The sequence below is a fragment of the Pteropus vampyrus genome, unplaced genomic scaffold, assembly GCF_000151845.1.
Source record: "Pteropus vampyrus isolate Shadow unplaced genomic scaffold, Pvam_2.0 Scaffold67, whole genome shotgun sequence".
NCBI classification, from domain to species: domain Eukaryota; kingdom Metazoa; phylum Chordata; class Mammalia; order Chiroptera; family Pteropodidae; genus Pteropus; species Pteropus vampyrus.
In genome coordinates this window covers 437,262-460,437 of record NW_011888848.1, presented here as the reverse complement: position 1 = coordinate 460,437, position 23,176 = coordinate 437,262, and the positions used below count along the sequence as shown (strand labels likewise).

At 39.1% G+C, this 23,176-nt stretch overlaps 1 protein-coding gene across 1 annotated transcript in view; it reads left to right on the top strand.

Annotated features, from left to right (window-relative positions):
• Window positions 1–22,578, top strand: part of EGF (epidermal growth factor) — an 85,581-nt gene extending 63,003 nt beyond the window's left edge. The window contains 8 exon segments of the mRNA XM_011361527.1: window positions 3,658–3,774; window positions 4,469–4,594; window positions 7,801–7,923; window positions 9,802–9,946; window positions 13,886–14,053; window positions 17,391–17,508; window positions 20,279–20,384; window positions 22,328–22,578. Of these exon segments, the coding sequence (XP_011359829.1) occupies window positions 3,658–3,774; window positions 4,469–4,594; window positions 7,801–7,923; window positions 9,802–9,946; window positions 13,886–14,053; window positions 17,391–17,508; window positions 20,279–20,384; window positions 22,328–22,578 (1,154 nt within the window).
• The last annotated feature ends 598 nt before the right edge of the window (window positions 22,579–23,176 follow it).

The following is a 23,176-nucleotide window of genomic DNA, read 5'->3' as shown; positions in this document are numbered from 1 at the left end:
CCAAAGTTGGACTCCAACTTCGGTCCTTCCTCTCTTCTGAACTGTGTGCCTGAGGAAGATGGCTCCATATTAGATTGGACATGAACTTTAATCATTGACACGCCGAACCTTCTTGGAAGAACTCTAACTTAGAAACAAGGGTGAAAAATAGGACAGAACAGATTGGAGTGCATCCTTCCATCCCTGGTATTTTTGGTATTTAGCCCATCTAGCTTTACTTCCATTAGTGTGAAAGTAGATAGTAATTGATAAGCAAATATAGGTTGTTGTTTTAGCTGCACCAGAAAGTCCACAAACAGCAAATGTTAGATTTTTTTCATCGTCTATATGGCACATTTATCACCAAAAATGCTAAGTTGTTTGTTGAATATGTATCAACTTGAGAGAACCTGATTCTTTCATGTTCTATAGTCACTCATGAAGCTTGTGTTTTCAAACTGGGTTTAGCTCAGCCCTAAGGCTTCTGCACACCCATCTCTGCTCACGGTAGGTCTCAGTGCAGCTCTACTTTGAAACATATTTATTTATATTTCTGAACAAGATTTTTAACAAAGTGTCTGTGACTAAAAATAAGTTTGAAAACCCCACAGTAGGACATTACCTACACTTAACAAAGCGCCCATCCAACTTGTGGTCTGCAGACTACTTTGTCAATGTATGAGTCCCTGGAACCGCTTACCCCTCCTTATAAGAACTTATCAGTGCAATTTGGATAAAATACAAACAAAAAGGTGGCTATTTTTAGTAACGATAATTTGTATAAAGCTGTAGAGTTTATCAGGTACTTTATTCTTTAATTGGATCTTATCAAAACACATCATTTTCCAGATTTGAAAACTGAGACTAAGATATATTGTTAGTGAAGTGACCAAAGATTTTTGAAAATTATGACCAAATAATTAATTTATATGAAGGAAAGAAGTACTGGAAAACACTGTCATATTATGAATATTATTCATTTAATGACTATTTATCTGCCACGTACCATACTAAGTGCTGGGGATACTGGAAGAGCTAAATAAAGCCCCAGTGTCCAAGGTCACAGTCTGATGTGGAGACAAACAAGATGATGGAATAAAACAACAATAATAAATATTAACAGTACAGAATTTTTCATAGTCAGTAGGGATCCCTAGAGGTTCATAGAGTATATTTTAAAAGACTAATGTTTGGGGGACTCAAAGACCAACATAAATGACAGTAAATTAGTCACATGGGTGGGATGAGGAAGTGACAAAATAGCCAAAGATTTGGAATACATATATAATAGGCAGTATTTGACTTTCTCCCTGGAGACTATACTCAGTCTTGTGCAGAACAGATGAAATTGATTGTCCTGGTGAAAATTACCTCATCTTTCCATACCTATTTTGTCTTTGCCTATAAAGTTGTAGTTATACCTGTGTTAGGCTGAGGGGTCTTATTTATATTTTGCAGTGAGATTTCATTTCAATAAATTGTCTATACTTAAATAAGTTTGAAAACTCTATATTAGATTTTAGCTCAATATATTCTTATTCTCCAAAGCATGCAGACTGATATGTAGCAAGTAGATCTGTGTACAATATGGCTAAAAGATTCCAGCACAAAAATTTCATTGTCACATTTATTAAAATCACAAATTATTCTAAATTCACGAATAAAATTTAAAATTTTTAATGTGGCCTGTTGGGCCCTAGATGAACTAACCGTTACACAGCTCGCCAACTTAAATCTGTGCCCTTCCTTCCTCTACTTACTGTGGCTGGCTTCAGTTACCCTGGCCTTACCTAAGTGACATACGGGTATTGTGTTCTTGGTCCACAGTGCTCTTTCTAACTACATCAAGTCCTGCTAATTCTTCACTTCTCAGTTTCACGTGCCTTTGCTCAGAAAGCCTTTCCTAGTCTCCTGACCAGGTGAGGTGAGAGCTACTTCAGCTCTCAGAACTAGGTATTGTTTCATGATAGTGCTTATCATACCTATGCTTCAATATCAATTATGCAAGAAAGCAGAACCCTTGTCTATATCCTTCGCCACTGTATTTTTGGTCCTCATTAAGATCTGGCACATAGTAGGCACTTTTGAATGAAATTATTAATTTTACTTACAGGCCCAGAATCTTTTCTAGTGTGATAAGGCTAATTCTGATTCAGGCTGTCACAGCATTCTTCTTTATCATCCTTATTTCAATATGCATAATATTTTAGAATTCTCAAAGGATTTTTTAAAAAATTATATTTTTCTTCAACAATCATGTGAAGTGGACTGGATGGAAATTGTCACCTGTATTTTAAAGAAGAGGAGCATGGAGCCCTGGTATTCTTTTTTTTCAAAGCTGGTTTATGGCAGAAAGAGCTTTGGCTATAGCCCATCCCTCCAACAATTTCATATCTATTGCTTTTCATTATGCAAAGCTGCCTTAGAGTTTGCAAGTTACCAAATAAATCCTGAATCATATTCTAATTTAAGATAACTCTGCAAGTGATTTAAAATTTCTTGAGTAATTGGATACTGTCCACCACACATTCTGAATAGCCTTGTGATTTGGGAGCTAGGCCTCCAAATAAATGTCGAATCAAATGGGTAATTGATTAATCTGAACTTATCCATCTCCGAGAGTCATGAGTGACAGAGAACCAGGCAAACCTGAAAGAAATCTCACTAAGCCTGAAAAAGAAATCATGTTTTTCTATAAGAGAAGTCTCATTCAAATCGCTAAGCAAATCAAATGCAATTATCCAATGTCTGCGTTCACATGGCATCGAATCCTACTTAGATAATTTAACTTTCTTTAATTTATGGGCAAGTTTGAAGGGCTTCTTTGACTTCTTCTATACGCATTTGAGCAAATTTAGTAGTGAATAGACAGATGACAGTTTATAACTTTGGGATGTCAGATCTCCTTCACTCTAAAAGGGAGGAGGCATTTAGAGAATGATTATATATATATAAGTAGTTAAGAGAAAAAAAACTTGCTCATGTTTATGGCTCATCATGCAAATCTGTCCCCTGGGGCATTTGCATTTCAATGGAGTATGAAATCAAATGATCCAGTTACAACATTTAGTTTGTATGGTTCGTGACTTTGTAAAAGTGCCTTGAGGTTTGCAAGTCACTACACAAATCCTGATAATAAGCATATATTGTGACATACATATTCTATTATATGAAACATAAGTTTAGTAAATTGAGAATAAATCTTTATGACTGAATCTCTTTGTCATTTTGGTACACAGAGCTACTTGGCTTTATATTATTCTGTATGCCTTTGAGGGATAAGAATATTTTGACCTCTTTTGTATGTCATAATGATTGGGAATTCTCAAATGAGCAATAAACTTTTTGAAATTTGAGTCCATTTACTCCTAGCAATTTTATAATTCAAATTTTAAATGCTTTTAAAGCTTGTTAATAAGTTCACCCAGGGTCGTTTGATCAACAAACACTTCTTTAAGACTAAAGATTTGTTAAAAACATAGAAATGGAAACATATGGCTTGTGGGTCCTTTAATATAGTTATAACTTGCAGGTTAACAGTGTTTCTATTTGGAGATTAACCTGTCTCAAACCTTGAGAAAGGAAAAGCTGGAATGCTCTGTAGAACCCAGAACGTGAAAGCCCATTTTTCTCCTCTGAGGTCTGGAAATAATCTGATGGGGTTCTCACTGTTTGCAGATGACGATGACTGTGGTCCCATGGAGTGTGGTGCACACTCTCAATGTGTTTCAGAGGGAGAGGTTGCCACGTGTCAGTGTTTGAAAGGATTTGCTGGGGATGGAAAATTGTGTTCTGGTAAGAGCAAAGGCCAGTTGATACACATAATTGTGGAAAATAGTGAACATTTTCTCAGATCATATGGGTTCGAAATCTCCAGAAGGATTTATGTAATCAGCAGAATTGAATAAATTATTTGATATTAGCTAAGAAGATTATGGGTGGCATGTATAGTAAATATGAAACATATATGTTGTTACATTACCTTGAGTTTATGTCAAAATTATGTAATTTATGCAGTTGACATTAAGGAGAAGAATTTATAATTAGTTTCAGAAGCATGAATTTGAGTTCAAGTCAAATTTAAAAATTTAACAATTCCAATAAAAACACAACTTTTTTTTCCTCCCCAAAAAGCTTAGGTCATAAGTTTTAGTTTAGTAAATGGATTGTGAGGCATAGGTTTTTGTTTTATATTAATAGCCTCAAAATTTTACGTTAGCGATTACTGTAAAAATAAATTCTTATGGTCTGCAACTCTGGTACAAAGTGATTTATTTGTACATACTTAGCTAATCAAACATGTGAGAAATCTGTAAAAAATGATTCAGACATGAACTTTATGTCTAAGAAATAGAATTTGCATTGCATTTGCAAACAGTCTCTGTAAACGACTAAATGATTGTATGTAAGATTATACTTATTCTTTTGTATTAGCCTCATTTATATTGAGATTGCTTATATATTTCATTAGTTCATCATTTGCCCACAGATATAGATGAATGTGAGATGGGTATCACAGTGTGCCCGCACCCCTCCTCCCAGTGCATCAATACTGAAGGTGGCCATGTCTGCCAGTGCTCACAAGGCTACCGAGGAGATGGAATTCACTGTCTTGGTAAGAGCGCATGTGCTGAGGCGGGTGGGTGGAGGCAGGCCTTAGAGAATCACGAAGCGCTCTGTCTGTGGTAGGCCAAGAAAAGATAGGGTCATACACATGATAAGACTAAAAGAGGAGTTGCGTGACCCGTTCAAACTGACACATTTCTGTTCTTGGTACATAGTCAAGTTTATGCCTTCATGCTGTTCTTTCACTAGTCAATGTCAAATCTGTGCGGAGGTTATTTACCCCTCTGCCTTTCTAATTCTTTCTCTGGGATGAAGTGACACAGTGCCTCATCAATACTCCGTACTTCGAGCCATAATGAGGGGATCTGAACAACATTTTCTTTGTCACTGAATTTGTCGATTGAACTGTGGTGAACCACAGAGCTGATACAGGTTTTGCTGTGTGTGTGTAGATGAAAGAAGGTGTGGTTCTGTGAAAAAACTCCTCGGGTGGCTTTTGATAAGTTCAATAAATGAAAGACTCAAGCAAGGCACTGACATTTAGATACAAATAAAGAATGAGTAAGACTTCTTTCATAATCACCATCCTCTGCCAAGTTCTGGGTGTGGCTTGTTGGATGGGAGTTCACTTAGTGGAGGTCTTGTCCCATTCCAGGTGTCAGTAGTATAGCATCACCACACAAGTAAAGACCTGCCTGAAGCCACTGGAGCCCAGTGAAGTAGTTAACTAAAGTTTTACAGGGCTTTAAAATGTCTCTTTCAGTATTTTCTTTTCCTTCTGAAAATATAAAATTCTTTTCACGGTGAGGAGCAGATGCCCTGATAAGAAACTAAAATGGTACTGCTTTCTCCTGCATGTTGAGGTTAAAGATGAACTATCAGTCATAACTACCAATTTTCTGGATCTGATTGGTTTAAATCAGACCTTTATCAGATTAGTTTCATCGAGTCCGCAGACATCTGTAAATGCTCTTTTAAGCACATATTTGGCTGTCAGTCAGGAAAATGTCACTGCTCCAATTAAGTAGGCTCATAGATAATTTAGACAAACAGGCTTTATATTTAATTTACTTTGAAGAGAAAGAAAGGCATACTTTCTTGGATGTTTAAACTCATTAGACTCTGAATTTTCACTCTGTTACTAACCCACCTCCTTCCAGTAGCAAACATGCCATGGGGTGTCATGTCCAGGAAAGACTGAGCTTGTTCCTGTCCACTCCCTGTCCCCTTCCTTCTCTCTCTTCTCCTCTCTCCTTCCCTCCCTCTCCATAGATAGATAGATAGATATTGATAGAGCTATGGATAGATGCAGTGCTATATAAAAGCATTGCTATTCTTATTGTTAAGGGTAGTTGTGTTTTTTGGCCAAGAGTCTATCTTTGTTTTTGCTTCTTGCAAAAGCTCTCTCTCTCAAGGTGATAGATAGTTCATACAAATTATAACAGAAGTCAGTAAAAACAAAACAAAACAAAACAAAAACGAACCCTCAGTTTGAGTTGTTCAGGTTAGCAATTCAATGTGATAAATATTTAATTGGCCTCTATTAGTGCAAAGGCACAGTACTTGGAACTGTGAGAAATACCAAGATGGTGAAGGCAGTTCTTGCTTACAGAAAAAATGTGATCTAGAAGAAATACAGCTTTGATAAGTGGCGAAGAAAGATATGTATCATAAGAGAAGTGAAAACTACAGTGGAAATTCATAACTGGAAGAATATCTGTTTGAAGTAATGGGAATGTTTTCAGGGAGGAAGTATCATTTTAGATGGACCTTTGGGCATTTTCCTTAGGTAGAAATGAAGAAGCAGAGAATAGCCTAATTGAGCGCTAAGTGTAGGTTGTATATAAGGGAAAACAAACTGGGGCTGGTAGGGTGGTATCTTAGTCTGGTATATAGACTAGGTGGCCTAAACAACAGACATTTATTTTCTCCCAGTTACGGAGGCTAGTTGTCCCATATCAAGGTGTTGGCTTATTCGGTTCCTGGTGAGGATTCTTCCTCGTGTACAGATGGCCACCTTGCTGCATACACTCATAGCCTTTCCTCTGTGGTTCGTGGAGGTGGGGATGGGGATGTATCTGTAGATCTGGCATCTCTTCTTCCTTTTGGATCAGGGCCCCTCTCTTATGACCTCATTTAACTTTAATGACTTCCTTATTAGCCCTTTCTCCAACTATAGTCACACTGAGAGTTAGGAATTCGATAAATAAATTTTGGGGGATACAATTTAGTCTATGACAGGTGGGTTGGGTTACAGATGCTAGTTTGTGGAAGACTAGCATCTGATGGGGTTTTACTTCTTTAGACCAGCACTGTCAAATGGAAATATAATGTCAGTCGCATGTGTAATTTAAAATTTTCTAGTACATTTGAAAAAGTAAAAAGAAACAGGTGAGGTTAATTTTAATAATATTTTATTTATTCCAAAATACCCCAAATATTAACATTTTAATATTGAATCAATATAAAAGTTATTAAGATAGTTTACATTCTTATTTTGGTACTCAGACTTCAAAATCTGGCATGTGTTTTACACTTCCAGCACTTCTCGGTGTGGACTAGCTGTGGTTCAGCTGCTCAGTGCTCACACATGGCAACTGCTACCATATTGGACAGCTTAGGTCTAGGCAACAGAGAGCCACCAGCAGCATTTGAGTCAAGTGGTCCAGTGACAGGAGATGCGATTGAGGAAGATTCATCTGGCACTGGTGCTGAGTGGAGGAGAGTGGGATGCAGAGAACATAGTTAGGCTGTTCTTCTTAAATAATGCAAAACCGAAGAGCGGAGGGCCCTAGATGTTAGGGTGGTGGTAACTGAGGAAGGAAAAGGTGGATAGTTAGGAAAGAAAGTAATGACTCAGTTTATCTTTATGTTAAAAAGGCAAAAGTGTTTTATTTGATATGATCAGGACTTCTAAATGTTTGCCTAGAGATAGTTTACCAATCTCCAACCTTCCCACTGAGCTTCTTGTGTTGGGAAGGTTCTTTCCCTTCCAGGCAGTGGGAAAACTCCTAGCCTCATGCCAGGAGTTTATCTGGATGGACATGCAGCCGAGAGACCCCCTTCATCTCTCTCACCAACTTTCATGATAAAATTTTCGGGTCTAAAAATGTGTGGAGCTCTGAGAACGTGCAGCCTGACAGAAGGCAAAGGTGCTTCCCTTCTAGAATGTTGGGTTTTCTAATTGAATGACCCTCATCCTCTTCTATACCCCACTTTTCTTTTCTCTGCTCCTTTTTTTTTTTTTTCTGGCAGATATTGACGAGTGCCAACTGGGCATGCACACCTGTGGGGAAAATGCCACCTGTACAAACACAGAGGGAAACTACACCTGCATGTATGCTGGTATCCCGTCTGAACCTGGACGGATTTGCCCTGGTAGGTTGGTGGGTTATCTAGATCCAAGGGGAGGGACTTGATTCCAGAAAATTCTGTACTCCAGTGTATTTGCATTAGAGATTCTAGAAATCATTTGGTTCAATCAGCCTGGAGAGTTTGCTTTCCTGATTAGGCCGATGCTGGGTTTGAGAATGTAAAATGGTCCAAGTTTTCTTAATTTAACATCTGGAATAAATCCTATTTTATTACTTGTAATTCAATAAAGGTGGAAACACAGGTGGTTCTCTTTAACTATGCAGCTAATGTCCTGATTTGTAATGTTGATTTCTCAGGCTGCTGGAACAAGTCTGTGGGGTTAGACAGGTTGAGGAGGGTATCTGGACTTTTCGCATTCTGAATCATTTAAGAATATTACTTTAAAAAGTCAGTATTTCTTGATCTGAATTAGAATTCCAGCTATGTTTTCTTTCTTTTTAAATGTTCACAATGGTCGGCTCCCGCGTCCTAAATCTCTCCCCATACTGCAGTATCTTCTCTCCATCAGCGCCCCAGAAGGGGACTGGACGTCCGAATTGGGGCTCTTTCCTATTACTGCCAGCTATTTACCTGCCTCTGCGAGCAGAAAACATACTAATAAATGAAAGTTCTGTGCTTGCTTGGGTCTCTTTTTTTTAACACATGATTTTACCAAATAATTTGCTCTTCTTAAAGGTATTGGAAGACTGTTACTATCGATATAGTCAGCTACACACCTTAATGTTTTCCTTTTACAGAGCAGTGAAAAATTCAATGAAAGGATCTTTGCCACTTTGGCATGTGGCAACATTTCCTCTCTGTCAACGTGACTAGTTTTGTCTTTGAGGGTTTCCCTGAAAGTTAAATATTTTTTAGAAGAAATTATTGTGTGGGAGAAAATTTGGAGACTCCCAGGATAGTGGGGGTAATAGACTGCGTACTGGTGGGTGGTTTATAAGCCGTAAAGAGATATTGTTGTTCAGCGAGACCCTCTTAAAGCTAGCTGTCATTTCACACAGTTAGTATGTGTTTGTGGATGACAGATGTGCTCTTATAATGAGATCAGTGACTCGGCATTTATTCGGTGTCTTAGGATTGACCAGTTATCTTATTTGCCTCTATGTCAAATCATACCGAACTAAAAGAAAGAATGGCTTGAACTAAAAGAAAGAATGGCTCGCTTCATAACTCAAAGTCTGGTTAGAAAGTGAAACTATTGTTGCTTTGATAGTCCTACTGCCACTAAAAGACACTATGTCACAAATCGTTCACAGAAACTAGTTCTTGGTATTGATACAGATTTCCCCTGCTATCCAAAAGCAGAGTTCCGACAAAAACTTTCATAAGCTAAAGTGGTGGTGTAAAGGAGCAATCACTACCATTAATTTCTATGGAGAAAATTTTTGAGCATTCCAAGACCCCCAAAATAACTTACCAAATACATTTAATTACTTCCAGTTTTTCCTAAGTTTAACACCCTTTTAAGCTCTCTTAGGCTTTTCTGATACCTTAAGACATACCTTGCTAACAAATGCACAAAATAACTGGAGATGAAGGACAGATGCTCACAGACAGAGTTCGAAGCTATGGCAACTTGATTCTGAGATGCTCAGTGTGGTTCCTGGGGAAGGAGCTTGGTGGGGCCACTCTCACTGCTCAGGTGCCTCTGCCTCTATAATAGCCCATGAAAAACAATCGCTGAACGCTATTTTCGCTTTTTGCCTTTTTTCCATAAAAGCAAAAATCCTCTTCGGATTTCTTTTGATTAGCAAAAACGGGCAATAATGTAGGTCTTATGTAAAGCAAAGTGGCATAAAGCGAGCTTTTGAAAAGTGGAGATACCTGTACCTGAAAGACCCCGATGGCTTCAGAAAGTGAAAGTAATGTCTTTGATTCTTCTAGACTCCACTCCACCCTCTCAGCTCAGGGAAGATGGCCACTATTCTGTGAGGAACAGTTATCCAGAATGTCCCCCGTCCCACGCTGGGTACTGCCTCCACGGCGGTGTGTGTATGTACATTGAAGCCGTGGACAACTACGCATGCAAGTAAGTCCAGCTGTTTTTGTGACAGCACAGAGATGTGATATGGCAGCCCATAACTCTTAGCTAATTTGTGAAATTTATATTAAGGAAAATTTTCCTTAGGGAAAAATAAATAAATATACATATACAAATTGTGTGTGTGTTGAACTCTCCCTGCATATCACGTGTCACCCCCACCATACCACCCGAAGCTGCCAGGGGTAAATATAAACCTAAAGAATTAGTGATTTTCCCTTTTACTTAAATAACTTGATGTTACTACTGGTACAGTCTGGGGATTAAAGTTCTCATTCTGGTTGAAAAACTTAGGTTCGTGAGAGAATTCCTTAGAAGTTGATTTATTTTCTGCCAAATATACAGAGAGCACCCACTATATGTTTCTGAACTTACAAAAGTGTTGTATATATTCACCCTAGACTTCTTGCCTTCAGTACAAAAGAAATATGTATATATGTAAAATATACATATGTATTTCAATATTTTATAGTATATATATTTTCTTAATTTCCTAATAGTTTACATTTATACTTTTGTTGTTGAGTGACAACTGCTGAATGCAGTCACTGCTGCTTTTTGCTCCTTTTTGTGTCCCTGTGATGATTTCACACTGGGCCGTGTCAACCTGAGAAGTAGGTTTAAGGAAGCCCTGGAGCCACGAGGCCCTCCTGTTGTCCTCATTCAGAAAACCTTCCCCGTGGAGCCTTTCATAAAACGACATTCACGAAATCTAGTTCTGCATCAAATTTTACTTTTCGTTGCTTTCATATTTTGAAGGTAATATGGGGGAATTGATAGAAACCACAAAGCAAATGGGCCTCCTATGGCTAGACTCCTGACTCACTGATAATTTTCTGTGTGCCTGAGAAAGGAGTGATAAAATATTCTGGTCCTCACAAATAGATGCTATAAACTTAAAGGCTTTTATTATTTTATCCATGGTAATCAGCAGTTACATAGTCTAAATTATTAGAAGAATTAAGTTATATTCTGTGCCAAAGTGTATGGCCTTGCATTTAAAATTATGTAAGCCTGACAAAAATAACAAAAAATACCCATGGATATTAGCAAAAATGACTCGGTTCGAAAAGAATTCTGTTTTCATATTCATATTTGCATGCTATACTTTTCTAACCTAAGATAAATCTAGTACTAGTTATCCTTGATTTTGATAACAAGAATCAAATTGTTTTACTTGTTCATAGTTTCTTATTATCCCAAATAATGAAATTATGAAAACACTTATCCTAGTTTATTAGATCACCATTTGTTTTTCTCTCTGATACTTTAACTTTGGATTATAAAAGACTTTATGATAATATGAAGGGTACTGCAGGGTTACGTATGACAGTTAGTACATTATTTTCATTTAGACCTGATAGTGTCAATTTATTAGATTTATGAACTCTTGAGCCCACTACTTTTCTTTCTGTCATTAAATCCTGATGAATATATCATATTCCCCAGATAATGTTTTAAACTCAAGTTGCTACAAAATGACAAACTAGAGATAACACTCACATTTAAGGACCTTGAATTAAAAGCAATTTTGAAAATATCACCAGAGTTCTCATTTGTCTGGATCATAACTTTGTTTTTGATTTCTATATTTAATAAAAATGTGATTTAATCAAACGTTCAACCCTCCATCCTCCTGCCCGATGACCTCACCTTGTATTTTCTTAAATTCCATAATGACACATCTCTAGGGAGCTTACCAGTTCTAACTTTTATTAGAAACACTTCATAAGCATCATTCTACATAGAGCATTCCTGAGGCTGCGAGGAGGTTTATAAAGGGGGCTCTTCCTTCCTTGCTTGGGGGCAGTGGACACTCCCCTCAGAGATGAGGACACCCCGTCCCCCCCCCCTCCCACACACACACACTCTCACCCCTTCCCTCCCTGCTGCCCGAAGATGCAGGGATGTGAGGATTCTGAGAGTCTTCCTCACAGGTTCCCTGGACTGGCGATCCTCAGAAGACTCTAAACCTCTTGAGCTCAGAAGAGGTCCTCACTCATTCTAGTTTGGCTTCGAACCAACCCACACCCTTCTGGGCAGGTCTCCTCCAGACCGAGAGCCTCCAGCGCTGGCGCTGTGAAGTGTTTGTTTCATGAAAAAAGGGTTGTGTGGTCAAATCATTTTGAAAATGCTGTACACTCTAGCTTTTGATTCTCGATTTATGGTATACCACAACATGTAAAAAAGGCTCGTTGACCTTTAGTTAGTCCAGAATTTCTTGAAATTATTTGACCATAGAAACTGCAACTTATTTGGCCAGGGACTCCTTTGTTTGGTTTAATGGAAGGACTCATAACCCAAAGAACTAGTGGTGTGTGACCCACCCTTGTGAACTTGTGAAATGCTGGCTCACAGAGGCTCTGATATTGCAGCCTGCCTTGGCCTCCAGGACTCTTGTCACGTGATTGGTATGTTTCTTGAGACCCCCAAATCTGAGAGGCTCTGAAGTGTGGCCCATTAATATCCAAACAGTTTAAAAGTATCTGCTTGGCATCGACAGTGAATGTCTATAACCAATGTTGGCTAGAATTAAAATGGCATCCAGGAAAGCCTGCAATCACCCCATAGTCCTTTATACTTCCTACACTTCATCTCTTGCGTGGTCAGTTCTAGAAGAATAGCTTTTCAGAAGGTGCGTGTTGCTTAAAACCCTTTTTGGAAGAAGCCCAGTGTAGTAGGAAGAACCCTCAGGCTTTGAAATCAGAGAACCATTTGACTGGAACCATTTATTACCTATGTGACCTGGTATGAATTACTTAACCCCTTTGAGCCTTACTTTCCTCAATGGGAATAGCCATCGAAAATGAAATGAGTAAAAGTGCCCAGAACAGTGTCAGATGGATAAGGTGCTTAAAAAATCCTAGATCCTTTTCTTCCGATCTCTGAAAGTGACTCACCAAAGCTTCTATGACCAACTCAAGGTAGAACTAGGGAGGAATCTAGATCTTCTGGGACGTCGTCTACTGCTTTTCCCGTGCTGTCTCTCCCTACCATGGGAACTGTATTCATTCCTTAAGGTCTTTTTGGAATAAGGTGGGGTCATGAATAGATACAGTTGATTCAGGGCCAAGGGAGAGAAATTCCTAACAAGTGAGCATCACAAAATATTTAATAGGATATTTTTAAAGTTTATGCTCTTGTGAAGAATAGACAGTTTATTCTACCCAAGATCCTGATAGTGTCTGGAAACATGCATTCCCAGTAGATGGCAGCATTGTTTCATTTACTTTCATCTAAAGGTTTACAGCATTGTTCGCTGGTAATTCTAGAAACAATTTCACTAATGAAACAGCAGGATGTTTGCCGGTGAATGCCTGTTTTTTCACCTATTTAGTTTTTTCCTCCTTGAAGAAAGTAAGCAAACACTGAGAGCTTTTCTCTTGGGCCTATGGTGGTTTTTAAAAAAAAAAAAAAGAAAGAAAAAGAGAAAATGTTTCCCTCTGTAGACTAGGCTGTGTTTCCTTGTTCACCTTATGTTATAACCTCTTCTCAAGTGAAGGACACTGCTGTCAAATTCTTTCTTCCTTTGAATTGAGATTTCATTGCAATCCAGCCAAACATTTGTTCAAAAACTCTCTTGGCTCTTAGGGCAGAGTTGCTTTGTGTTGGTCTTAAAGGTAGCTTCTCAGGATTTTAGCCTAAGAGTAATTGATCTTTAATCAATGGTCTGCAATGCTTCATAGAGGCAGTATGCAAATAATCCCCCATCAATCCCAGGGCAAATAGACAAAAGGGGAAGTCCATGCAGCATTAACTTGTAAAGCAGAGTGCTTTCAGTTGACCCCTGATGGATTTTCCATATGCTTCCAAAAAGCTGAGTCTGGAAATGTAGAGCTTGAGAGGCGGCTGGATTCTGAGTCCGAAAAATAAAAGCGTTTTTTTGGCCAGGGCTTACAGCTGACCTCTGTTTGTGTGTTGTCACAGCTGTATTGTTGGCTACGTCGGGGAGCGATGTCAGCACCGAGACTTGAAATGGTGGGAACTGCGCCACGCCGGCCACGGGCGGCAGCGGAGCCTCGCGGTGGGGGCTGTCTGCGTGCTGGTGCTCGTCCTGCTGCTGCTCCTGGGGCTGTGGGGCGCTCACTGCTACAGGTGATGCTTTCTTTCAGCCTCTTTCTGACCCCGCCCAGGGAGACCCTGCCTCCTTGAGAAGAACTTCTACACCCTTTCTACATTAAAAAAAAAAAAAAAAAGGGAATAACAATAAAAGAAAACAGCAGACGGTGCAGGATTCCTGTTGCCTGAAACATCAGTGGTTTTACTTTTTCTTGTGCTATTCCAAGGCAATTTATGGGGTTGCTATTTAATTAGCTATTTAATTTGTTTTCCCCTTTTTTCCTAGTACCGTCACCTGCTTCTCCCCCTCCCCCACACCTGCATTACTGTAATTCTTTTGTGGCTGTCTTCCATAGAATTGATTTCCACAAAGTATTAACTTTTGTTCAAGAAAATCAAAAGTGAACATTTTTAACTTCCCCAAGTTGGAAGTTAAAGGAAGGAAGTTTCTGGTCCTTGGATTTTGTGTTTTCAATAATTTCAAGTTAAGAGTTAAAAACTGTGGAACAACATTTATCATTTAATTTTAAAAATTAATGGTATATTAGGGTGAGGAAATAGGCATCACACTGTTGCTGGTTTTTCATTTTCTTGAAAAGTAGGACAGCATAATTCACTATCTTTAATATCGAAAAACATGTTATGTGCTTTTAGTTTGTGCCGTATGAAATCAGTGAGTTGTAACATTTTGGAGTTGAAGAGAATTTTATCGAATTATCTAATTTGCTCTCCTTATTTACGGCCAAAGAACCTAAGACTCATTTAACTAATGGGTTCCAATTCTCTGGAATTTACGAAATACCTATCACCATCTTCTGCTAAAACTCCAGTCCTACACAACTGCTCAGATGACAACTGTCCTGTATTGTGGAGAATTCAACATATCATCCCATATATGCATGTCTGATATCCTGCTATATCCTAGTGTAGCGGTTAAGAGCGTGGGCTCTATAATCAGACTGCACAGTTTCAAATCCCAGTTCATGTTTAAATAACATCAATTTCCTTTGCTATAAAATGGGGACAAGAATAGTACTTAAGAATTATTGTGAAATTAATTGAGTTAATCTAAGTAAAGAATTTAGGTCAGGTATATAGGACTTAATAAATGTTGTCTGTTATTATTATGATTTTACATGAACTGCAATTTTTACCCAAAGAGTCACATATTCCAAACCCTTTTCTATCTTGAAACACAAGATTCTCAGGCACAACTTGAAATTTTAATTCAGTGGTCCATCAGTAACCATTGTACTTTGTAGTCTGATAGTTAATCAATATCTTGGATATCTGTAGAAAGAATATTGAATAATCAATGCTTTATCCCATTGGACAGACTGCCAAAAGAGAAGTAGACATTTGGTGAATAGCGTAGAAAAAAATGTAAGCAAGAAACTTAAGTTTTTATATGTGCCATAATTATCAAGTATTTTTTCTATTCTATGGGCTATGACATAGTAAGTATGTTTTACATTCTGTTGATGTTCTTCAGAGCTCTGGACTGAAAGCCAGTGGCAGATTGCTGGCTTCTTGACTTAGAATTCAAGATCAGCTCAGCCGAAGATGACTATAGACTTCGTACGCAAAAAAGGATGCCTTTAACTTCTCACCCCCGTGTACCTAAAATCAAAATTTATAAGGACTACTTCAAAGAGAAAACTTATCAGAACCCTTTCTTTATCTTTTTGCTGAAATGCATCTAGAGTTGTGAAGGTTTTTCTGAACAAATCTATGGTTATTTACTGAGCAGATCTGGTCAGTGGAGCTGCTCACTCTACCACAAATTTTCAGCTATGTGCTTTGACTGCATTTGTACTGTAGCTGTATTAATTCTGATAAGATCAAATTAAAACTACCAGTCTAAATATTGCTATGTCACTGAAGTATGCCAAAAAATATAGCTCTAGCATTGAGTTTTTAAGTAAGACTTTCTTTAAAGAATTAGAATCAGTTATTCCTTCCTTTGTATCAGTCCTTGCCTGTCATGTCTAGATTGAGTGTTTGACACTATTTGTGTTCTATATCTGTCAAAAGATGGTAGAACTAAATAATTTTTAAAGCACTATAATATTATTACTTTATAAATCTAGATTTCTTGGAAGGACCCACTTGTAAGAAAATCAACAGGAAGTATTCTGTCACAAACTGTAACTTTGGAACTGATTATGTTAGCCACCTGCTTCAATTTTTTCCTTGACGCCTTTGATTAAAAATAACAAACCACTCCATCTCCTGGTATTACCCATTATGTTAAATTCACAGCTCTAGGGATGGGGCTTTCGTAGCAGCTCCTACCTTCCTGTTGCCCTCGTCGGATGTCTAGGCGGTCCTGCTGGACACACGGTGGCCCTCCCAGAAGGAACGAGGCTTCTGTAGGCCAGATGCAGCACTGCTGTTTAGAATCTTGAGGCTGACTAGTTCACCACCACGTTTCCTTTGTTGGCTTGTCTGTATGGTTGCTCAATACCTTATGTACCTGTCTCTCTCTCTCGCTAGAGGCCGTGGCTTTGAGCACAGGGATCCCACCTCAAGGCTAAATCTCCCTCCTTTCACCCCTCCCCTCTAGAGTATGACATCATGTGTTGTATAGACTTAGTGTTTAATATTTGTCAAAGAGATAAGTATTTATAAAACTGAATTTGGAGGCAGAGGACCTAGTCTGTTTCCTGACCTGGCAACTATGGGACAGTATGCACCTAGGTTTTCCACTCCTTGTGTTCTTGCTTGTAATGTGTGTAAGCAGGAGATTGTGATGGGCCAGTCTAAGGAGCCCAGGGACTGTGTCAATATGGCCTAGCTCCTGAGCTGCCCTTGCTAGCTGTGTGCCTGGGCGAGTCACTGCTATCTTCTAGCCCCACTGGCTTCACTCGGAAAAGGAGCTCATATAGCGTATATATCACAATTACTGTGATATTATTTCTGTAGGCCCCGCTCCCACCCACCTTTCCACCTAATTGTAAATCCGTTAGGTAGAGATTTTGTTGTTGTTTTTCCATTGCTCTATCCCCTGTACTGGGATATAGTTCACAGATAGATTTCTTGGAAGGACCCACTTGTCGGACCCACTTGTCGGACCCACTTGGAAGGACCCACCTCAGCAGATAGGTCCATGAATAAATGAACGCATGGCTCCCTGCCCCCTCACCTGTGCCCCGCCCCACTCACAGAACCTTGGAAAAAGTGAAACATTATCTGGAAAGTTCTGCAGAAAATATGCCCAAAGTTATACTCCTAGTTTTCTTAATATTTCTTCTCTCCCATGCATTTTAAGTACCTAAATTTCAACAGCAAACGTAGTTGTCCCTGACTGCCACTGAGTGGGCTACTGTTTTGTTTTATTTCAAGGTTGTCTCACATTTTGGTTTTACTGCAGGACTCAGAAGCTGCTGTCGAAAAATCAGAAGAGCCCTTACGAAGAGTCATGCAGAGATCCAAGTATCAGCAGGCCTGCAGACGGAGAGGCCGGGGTGTCTTCCTGTCCCCAGCCTTGGGTAATGCAACCAAAATACATGAAGCAAGAAACTAGCTTTATGTTAATCCTCGTTCATTTTTTCTTGTTCTTCACAGAATCCAGAGAGACTGGGATGTGTTACAGATTCTGGCTAGTGTTAATATTAGCCGACACCACAATAACTGGGGCAGTCCTGGGGGGCGGGGCGATAATGTTGGAGGAATGCTGCCTTAAATGAAAGTAACCAGACAGGCTAAAACAGAGCCATAATTAAATGTCACAAGAAATTTATGGAATCTTGGTTTTTTTTCTATCATGTAGCGTCTTCTATAACTTATATTTTGATGTGTACATGAAAGTCTTTCCCAGTTTTTACGTGATCCCTTTTAGATGGATATTTTAAACACCCAAGATTATGCTTCTAGTTTTCTTCGTATTTCTTTTCTCACAAACATTTTGAGTCCTTAAACTTCGGCAGCAAAATAGCTGCCAGATTTAGCAAATAAAAATACAGGACACCTAGTTAAATTCATACTAATACTGAAAGTTAAATACAGGACACCTAGTTAAATTCATACTAATTTAAATTCAGATTTAACCAGGTGTCCTGTATTTTATCTGGCAACCTTCTATATTCAAGTTCAAAATGCTTCAAAGATCACCCCTTCAGTAATTGATCTTAGATCACTAGAGGGCAGACTTGGGAAAGGCTAAGCTCTTTTGAAACTGAATTTTTTGTTTCTAGAAACCTGTCAAGATATAATTGGTTTACTGTGTGCGGTTGGTGTTATTTGTGGAATATATTGTGGGAGAGGCTGGAACATATGGCAGGTCCAGGGGGACTGAAACCAGTGGACAAACAGGGAAATGGTTATTAGGGAGAGGTTATTAACGGGCAAAGGGGACATCATTTCGTCCATTCCCCAGCCTCCACCTCACGTGCGTTTCTAGAGAATAGATTTCCTGTAGCTATGCTTTTGACTAATAAGTAATCTGTCCCTGCTTGTTATAGGTATTCAGCATATACTTACTTTTTATTTGAACTTGAGTATGGAAATACAATAAGAAATGTAAATTCTGGCCTTACCCTCCCACCAATTGGCTGTTTAATTTTCAGCAAGTCACTTAACCTCTGCTTCCTCCTCCTTAGATGAGCTCTAAGATTCTTTCTGTCTCTAGAGTTTCAATAAATGTGTGATTCTGGGTGAACTTAGCTAGAGAATGTCTTCAGTTCTTTGACGCCTCATGACTTTGTGGACTTCTAAATTATCCAGATTGTGCTTGTCAGTCTATATGGTATTTCATTCAGGTTTTGGGTAGCAAGTTTAATTCATCTTACTTAAATCATGAGAGAGAAGGAGACACACAATCTGTGTGTATCTAATATTTTAAAAAATCAAAAACACTTGCTGCCGTCACGAGCAGCTTGTTGGCTCGGAGCTGCGGTCGGAAGACTGGGGCCGCTAAGCTCAGTCTCCCTTACCCCCATAACTGTTGCCGGCACCAGCTGCTTCTGCAGATATCAGTGAGAGAGGGAGAGAGCTGAGTACCCGAACTAGGAGGGGAAGCAGCAGAAACAAATCTGGTTCAATCAGCTGCCATCCACATCTCAGCTTAGGGACTTATGTTCTTCTGGCAGAGAGACATGTGGTTGGAAAATTTGCAGTGCGGAGGGCTGGGTTTTGACTTGAACCAGAAATAATAGGCATGTGCCCTTAAACAGTGGGTCATGTATTAATTCTGCAAAACGCTGCTGCAGGGAAATCATTAATGAGGAGGAGGGTGACTCGTGCTGTGAACAATCAGAAAATGAAAACACGTGTCCAGGGGACCCACCCTTCCATGACCAACATTCGTCTCTCTAATCAGCTCAATGCATCATTCTTTTCTACACTTTTCTCAAGGAGAAACATGAGCAAGTGTTTTTTCTCTTCCCTTTTCCTCATTGTATTTCTGAGTTATGGGCCCATTTCTGAACCAGTGGAGCATCATCAGCCAAAACCTTAGACAGTCCCTTGTGTGGGTCATTGATCAGCAAGGGGAGACTTCGCCAAGCGGCATCCTTTATCTTAGGGCATGGAGTCACTTCTTTCCTTTCCTTTTATCATTGACCTGTTTTAATATTTGCTTCATTTGGCATGAATGTGAGCCAGTGAACTCTGGTCAGCCTGTTTTGCAAGTGCCCAATGAATTGTGGATGGGACAAAAATAGCCATTTTGTTGACCGAAGAGAAATGTTGTTTTCTGCACCTGCCTTTAAGAATTCTGGCTCCCAAGCTGTTTAATCATGAAAAAGCATTTGGTAGATCTCTGCAAATAGTAGTTGCACTATTTGTTATTATCACCCATGAATGACCCCAAATCACTCAGAACTTGGCAGCATGTTTAATGCATTTTATTAACTGAACACACGCACATTTGAAAAGTTGGAGTACATACAGATATGAGATATTATTATTCTGGCCTATTGGCTGGCAATGCTTAAACACTTACGGATTCTTGGATTGCTTAAAGTAAAACAGCAGCCCCAGGGATCCATGACCTAAAAGTGGGAATTCCAGCATTAGGATCGATTCTTCAGTAAAGATATTGATAGGACCTGGTTACTTTAATAGAGGGTAACATAAGGTTCCTGACTGAAAACTGAATTTTTCATTAGCCAGAAGGATAAATGAGACAGGGTCCCTCTGTCAGCTTTCACCTTCCATAGGATGAACACGAGGAAGCCGTAGACTTTGATTCCAGGTATGATGAGATAATTTATGAATTACAGCAATGTCCTTTCTCTCTCTCCCTTATATTCTCTGCAGTTTGTGGTTATAAAGGAACACCAGGACCTCAGGAATGGGGATCAACCCGTGGCTCTCCGGGATGGCCAGGCCACAGTTGCTGACCAGTTTTTCTCCCTGGAACCTGGTGAATAGTTATGTTTATTAGATCCTGAATGTTTTCCTGATTGTGAGACAGTCTCATCTAAGCACAGAAACAATAGTTTAATTGTATAAGCTATGCGAGCAGCTTGGCTGTATTGGGATGCCATTGAGTTTTAAGAGAAAAATATTTGGACTAGTTTCCTGTTTTATGTGAGGTTACCATGTTCACTCAAAACTCTGGTCTTAAAGCAATCTGCTAGATCACTTCGAGCAAGCACACAATGAGTGACTCCTTACTTGGAATTAGGTTGAGCTTTGAGGTCATTGTTGGGGTTTCGATTTATATTGGTAGCTGTAGGTATAGTTCCAGTGAAATTGTCAATGGCTCTAAGAAACTGTGTTCCATGTTCTACTAAGAAAGATTCCTGTGAATTTAAGTTGATCTGAGGGTTCTCCTAGGGACAGAAGACTATTCAGGTTTTATCAGAGGCTAGACCTCAGCTAGATGCCTGGCTATCTATGAAGTCCAGACAAGCCACTGGGAGAGGAGCCATGAAATCGACCCAGGTCCTCAGGCTGTTCTGGAAGTCAGTCTGCCTCAGGTAGAAATGGAGTTAGGTATGCTATGATGTAATACTTTTGACAGCATTTGTATTATGATAAACCTCTTGGGCTTCTGTCTCAGATATCATAGTTCTGTTTTATAACTAGGGGAACAAGGTTAAACAGGACTTTTATCTTAAGCCTTGAGAAAGGTTCAGAGAAACTTTGAGCCAACAAAAACAGTTCCTTTGCTACTGAGAGAGGTTTCAGCTGCAAGTATATTTGCCCTTCACAGATATGCTTATTACCATACTTTCCTCAGACTTCCTTGTAGAAAAAAACATAGGCTTCTTATTTTGAAAAACTCACTCTAAATTCACCTCTCATACATATGTTGCCATGTAACTCAAATTCGGTAGAACTTTATTTCCTAATTTGAGGAAAGCCCTGGATATCAAGGTATACTTAAGAATTGAATGATAAAACTACAATAAATATTATAGTGTCATATATACTGCTACCAGCGTTATTGCCTGGATAATGAAAACATTCAGCATTTTAAAAAGTTGCTTGGGTTTCGTTGTTATTAGTCGCATTATTAGAAAGTAATGAATATCTTGTAGTCACATGTTACTTTTTCTTGAAGAGCTAAAAACATAATTCTTTGTTATAAAGGTAATCCACTTAAGAGGCACATATAATATAATTTTACGAGTTAATCAATAGCATAATGGTTTGTCCAGAGTATGGTTAAACTCAGGAAAGCGCTGAGGACTCAGCTGAGTCCTCAGGAATAGATTAGAATACCTCTCTTTGTGCTCACTGTGCTGCGGTCTGACCATTCTCTGTGGGCCACTCGTATAACTGTCTCCCAGTATGAGTGATCACATCCCCGATCATGTCCAGCTGTCTCATAAACGCCTGTGGTGAAAGTGCACATAGAGACTGGACGTGGAGAGATAGAGATTAAAGATCAGGACTGGCTCCTAGCCAATTCCTTCTTTGCTTCTGGAAAACCCATTAAAACACAGGCTGTACTAGTGGTGGGCCCATAGAACCATATACTTTGACCTCAGCCAACATCAAGTGGTATGGGTTAAGTGCTGAGCACCGCATGGGTGCAGAGCACCACGCTAGGGGATAGGAATGCAAGTGGGTTTAAATCCTGAGTTCTGTTCTTCAGTCATTTACGGTCCAGATGGGAGGAGAGGAAATACACACAGAAAGCTAAAGAGCAATGTCAGGTAGCAGAGTCCTTTGAATCATCTCAACTAACCAAGACTGTTTCAATTTTTAAAAACTTGGGTCCAGAATGATCTGGGAATGGGTTCATTTTGTGTCTCATATTTCAAGCCTGTTCTCTAACCACTTCTATTAGGGTCTCTCTTGCTGGACGTTGTGAATGATATGAATACTGAAATTTCTTTTTTTTCTTTTGTATAGGGTCAGTGCAACTGACGCCATGGAGGAAGGAACCCCAGAGGAGTCTGGGCACAGAGCAAGGCTGCTGCGTTCCACCATCCAGTGATGATAGGTCTGGTCCCCAGGGAATGGAGAGCAGCTTTCCTCTCCCCTCCTATGGGGTGCAGCCCATTGTTGTGGGGGTTGAGAAGCCCCATTCTCTTCTGTCAGCTAACCCCTTACGGCAACAAAGGGCCCCAGATTCACCATAGCAAATGGAGCTGACTCAGTGAAAACTGGAATTAAAAAGGAAGTTGAAGAAGAACAAACTGAATGTGTGGACAATAATACTTTGTTTCAAAAAGCAGAGAGAAAATATAAATTTTGGCTTCATGATCTCTACAGCTAATCACCTGATCGGCATCCTGGAAACAAATATGTTTTGTGCTTGTACTTCTTCCTTCAGTCCTTCCCACTGTTTCAAGTTAGAGTAACTGGGAGAACCACTAGTTAACTCATTAGAAATCAAATGGGGACAGTTGTGTTTTATAAACTGTGTTGTCTTCAATAATCAATACAGATAGATTTTTTACCCCCCTGCAGCCCTAGAAGGAATCTGGGGTTAAAGCAGGCAGTTACACTGATTTGGTCAGTTATAAGGTAATTCCTTTTATCTAAACAGAACATTTAGCTCAATCTCATGAAATGGTTAGAATATTAAAATTACTGTATTGTAAATCAATAAGTTATTGATTTAACTTATCAATAGTGTGGTCCATGCTGGTAATTTTGCAGGACAAATTACGATAAATTAATGAAAAATGTGCTAACTTAGAACCTGAGTTCTTCAGAATTAGATGGCTTATTTTTTCTATTTTAAAATCTTTGAAT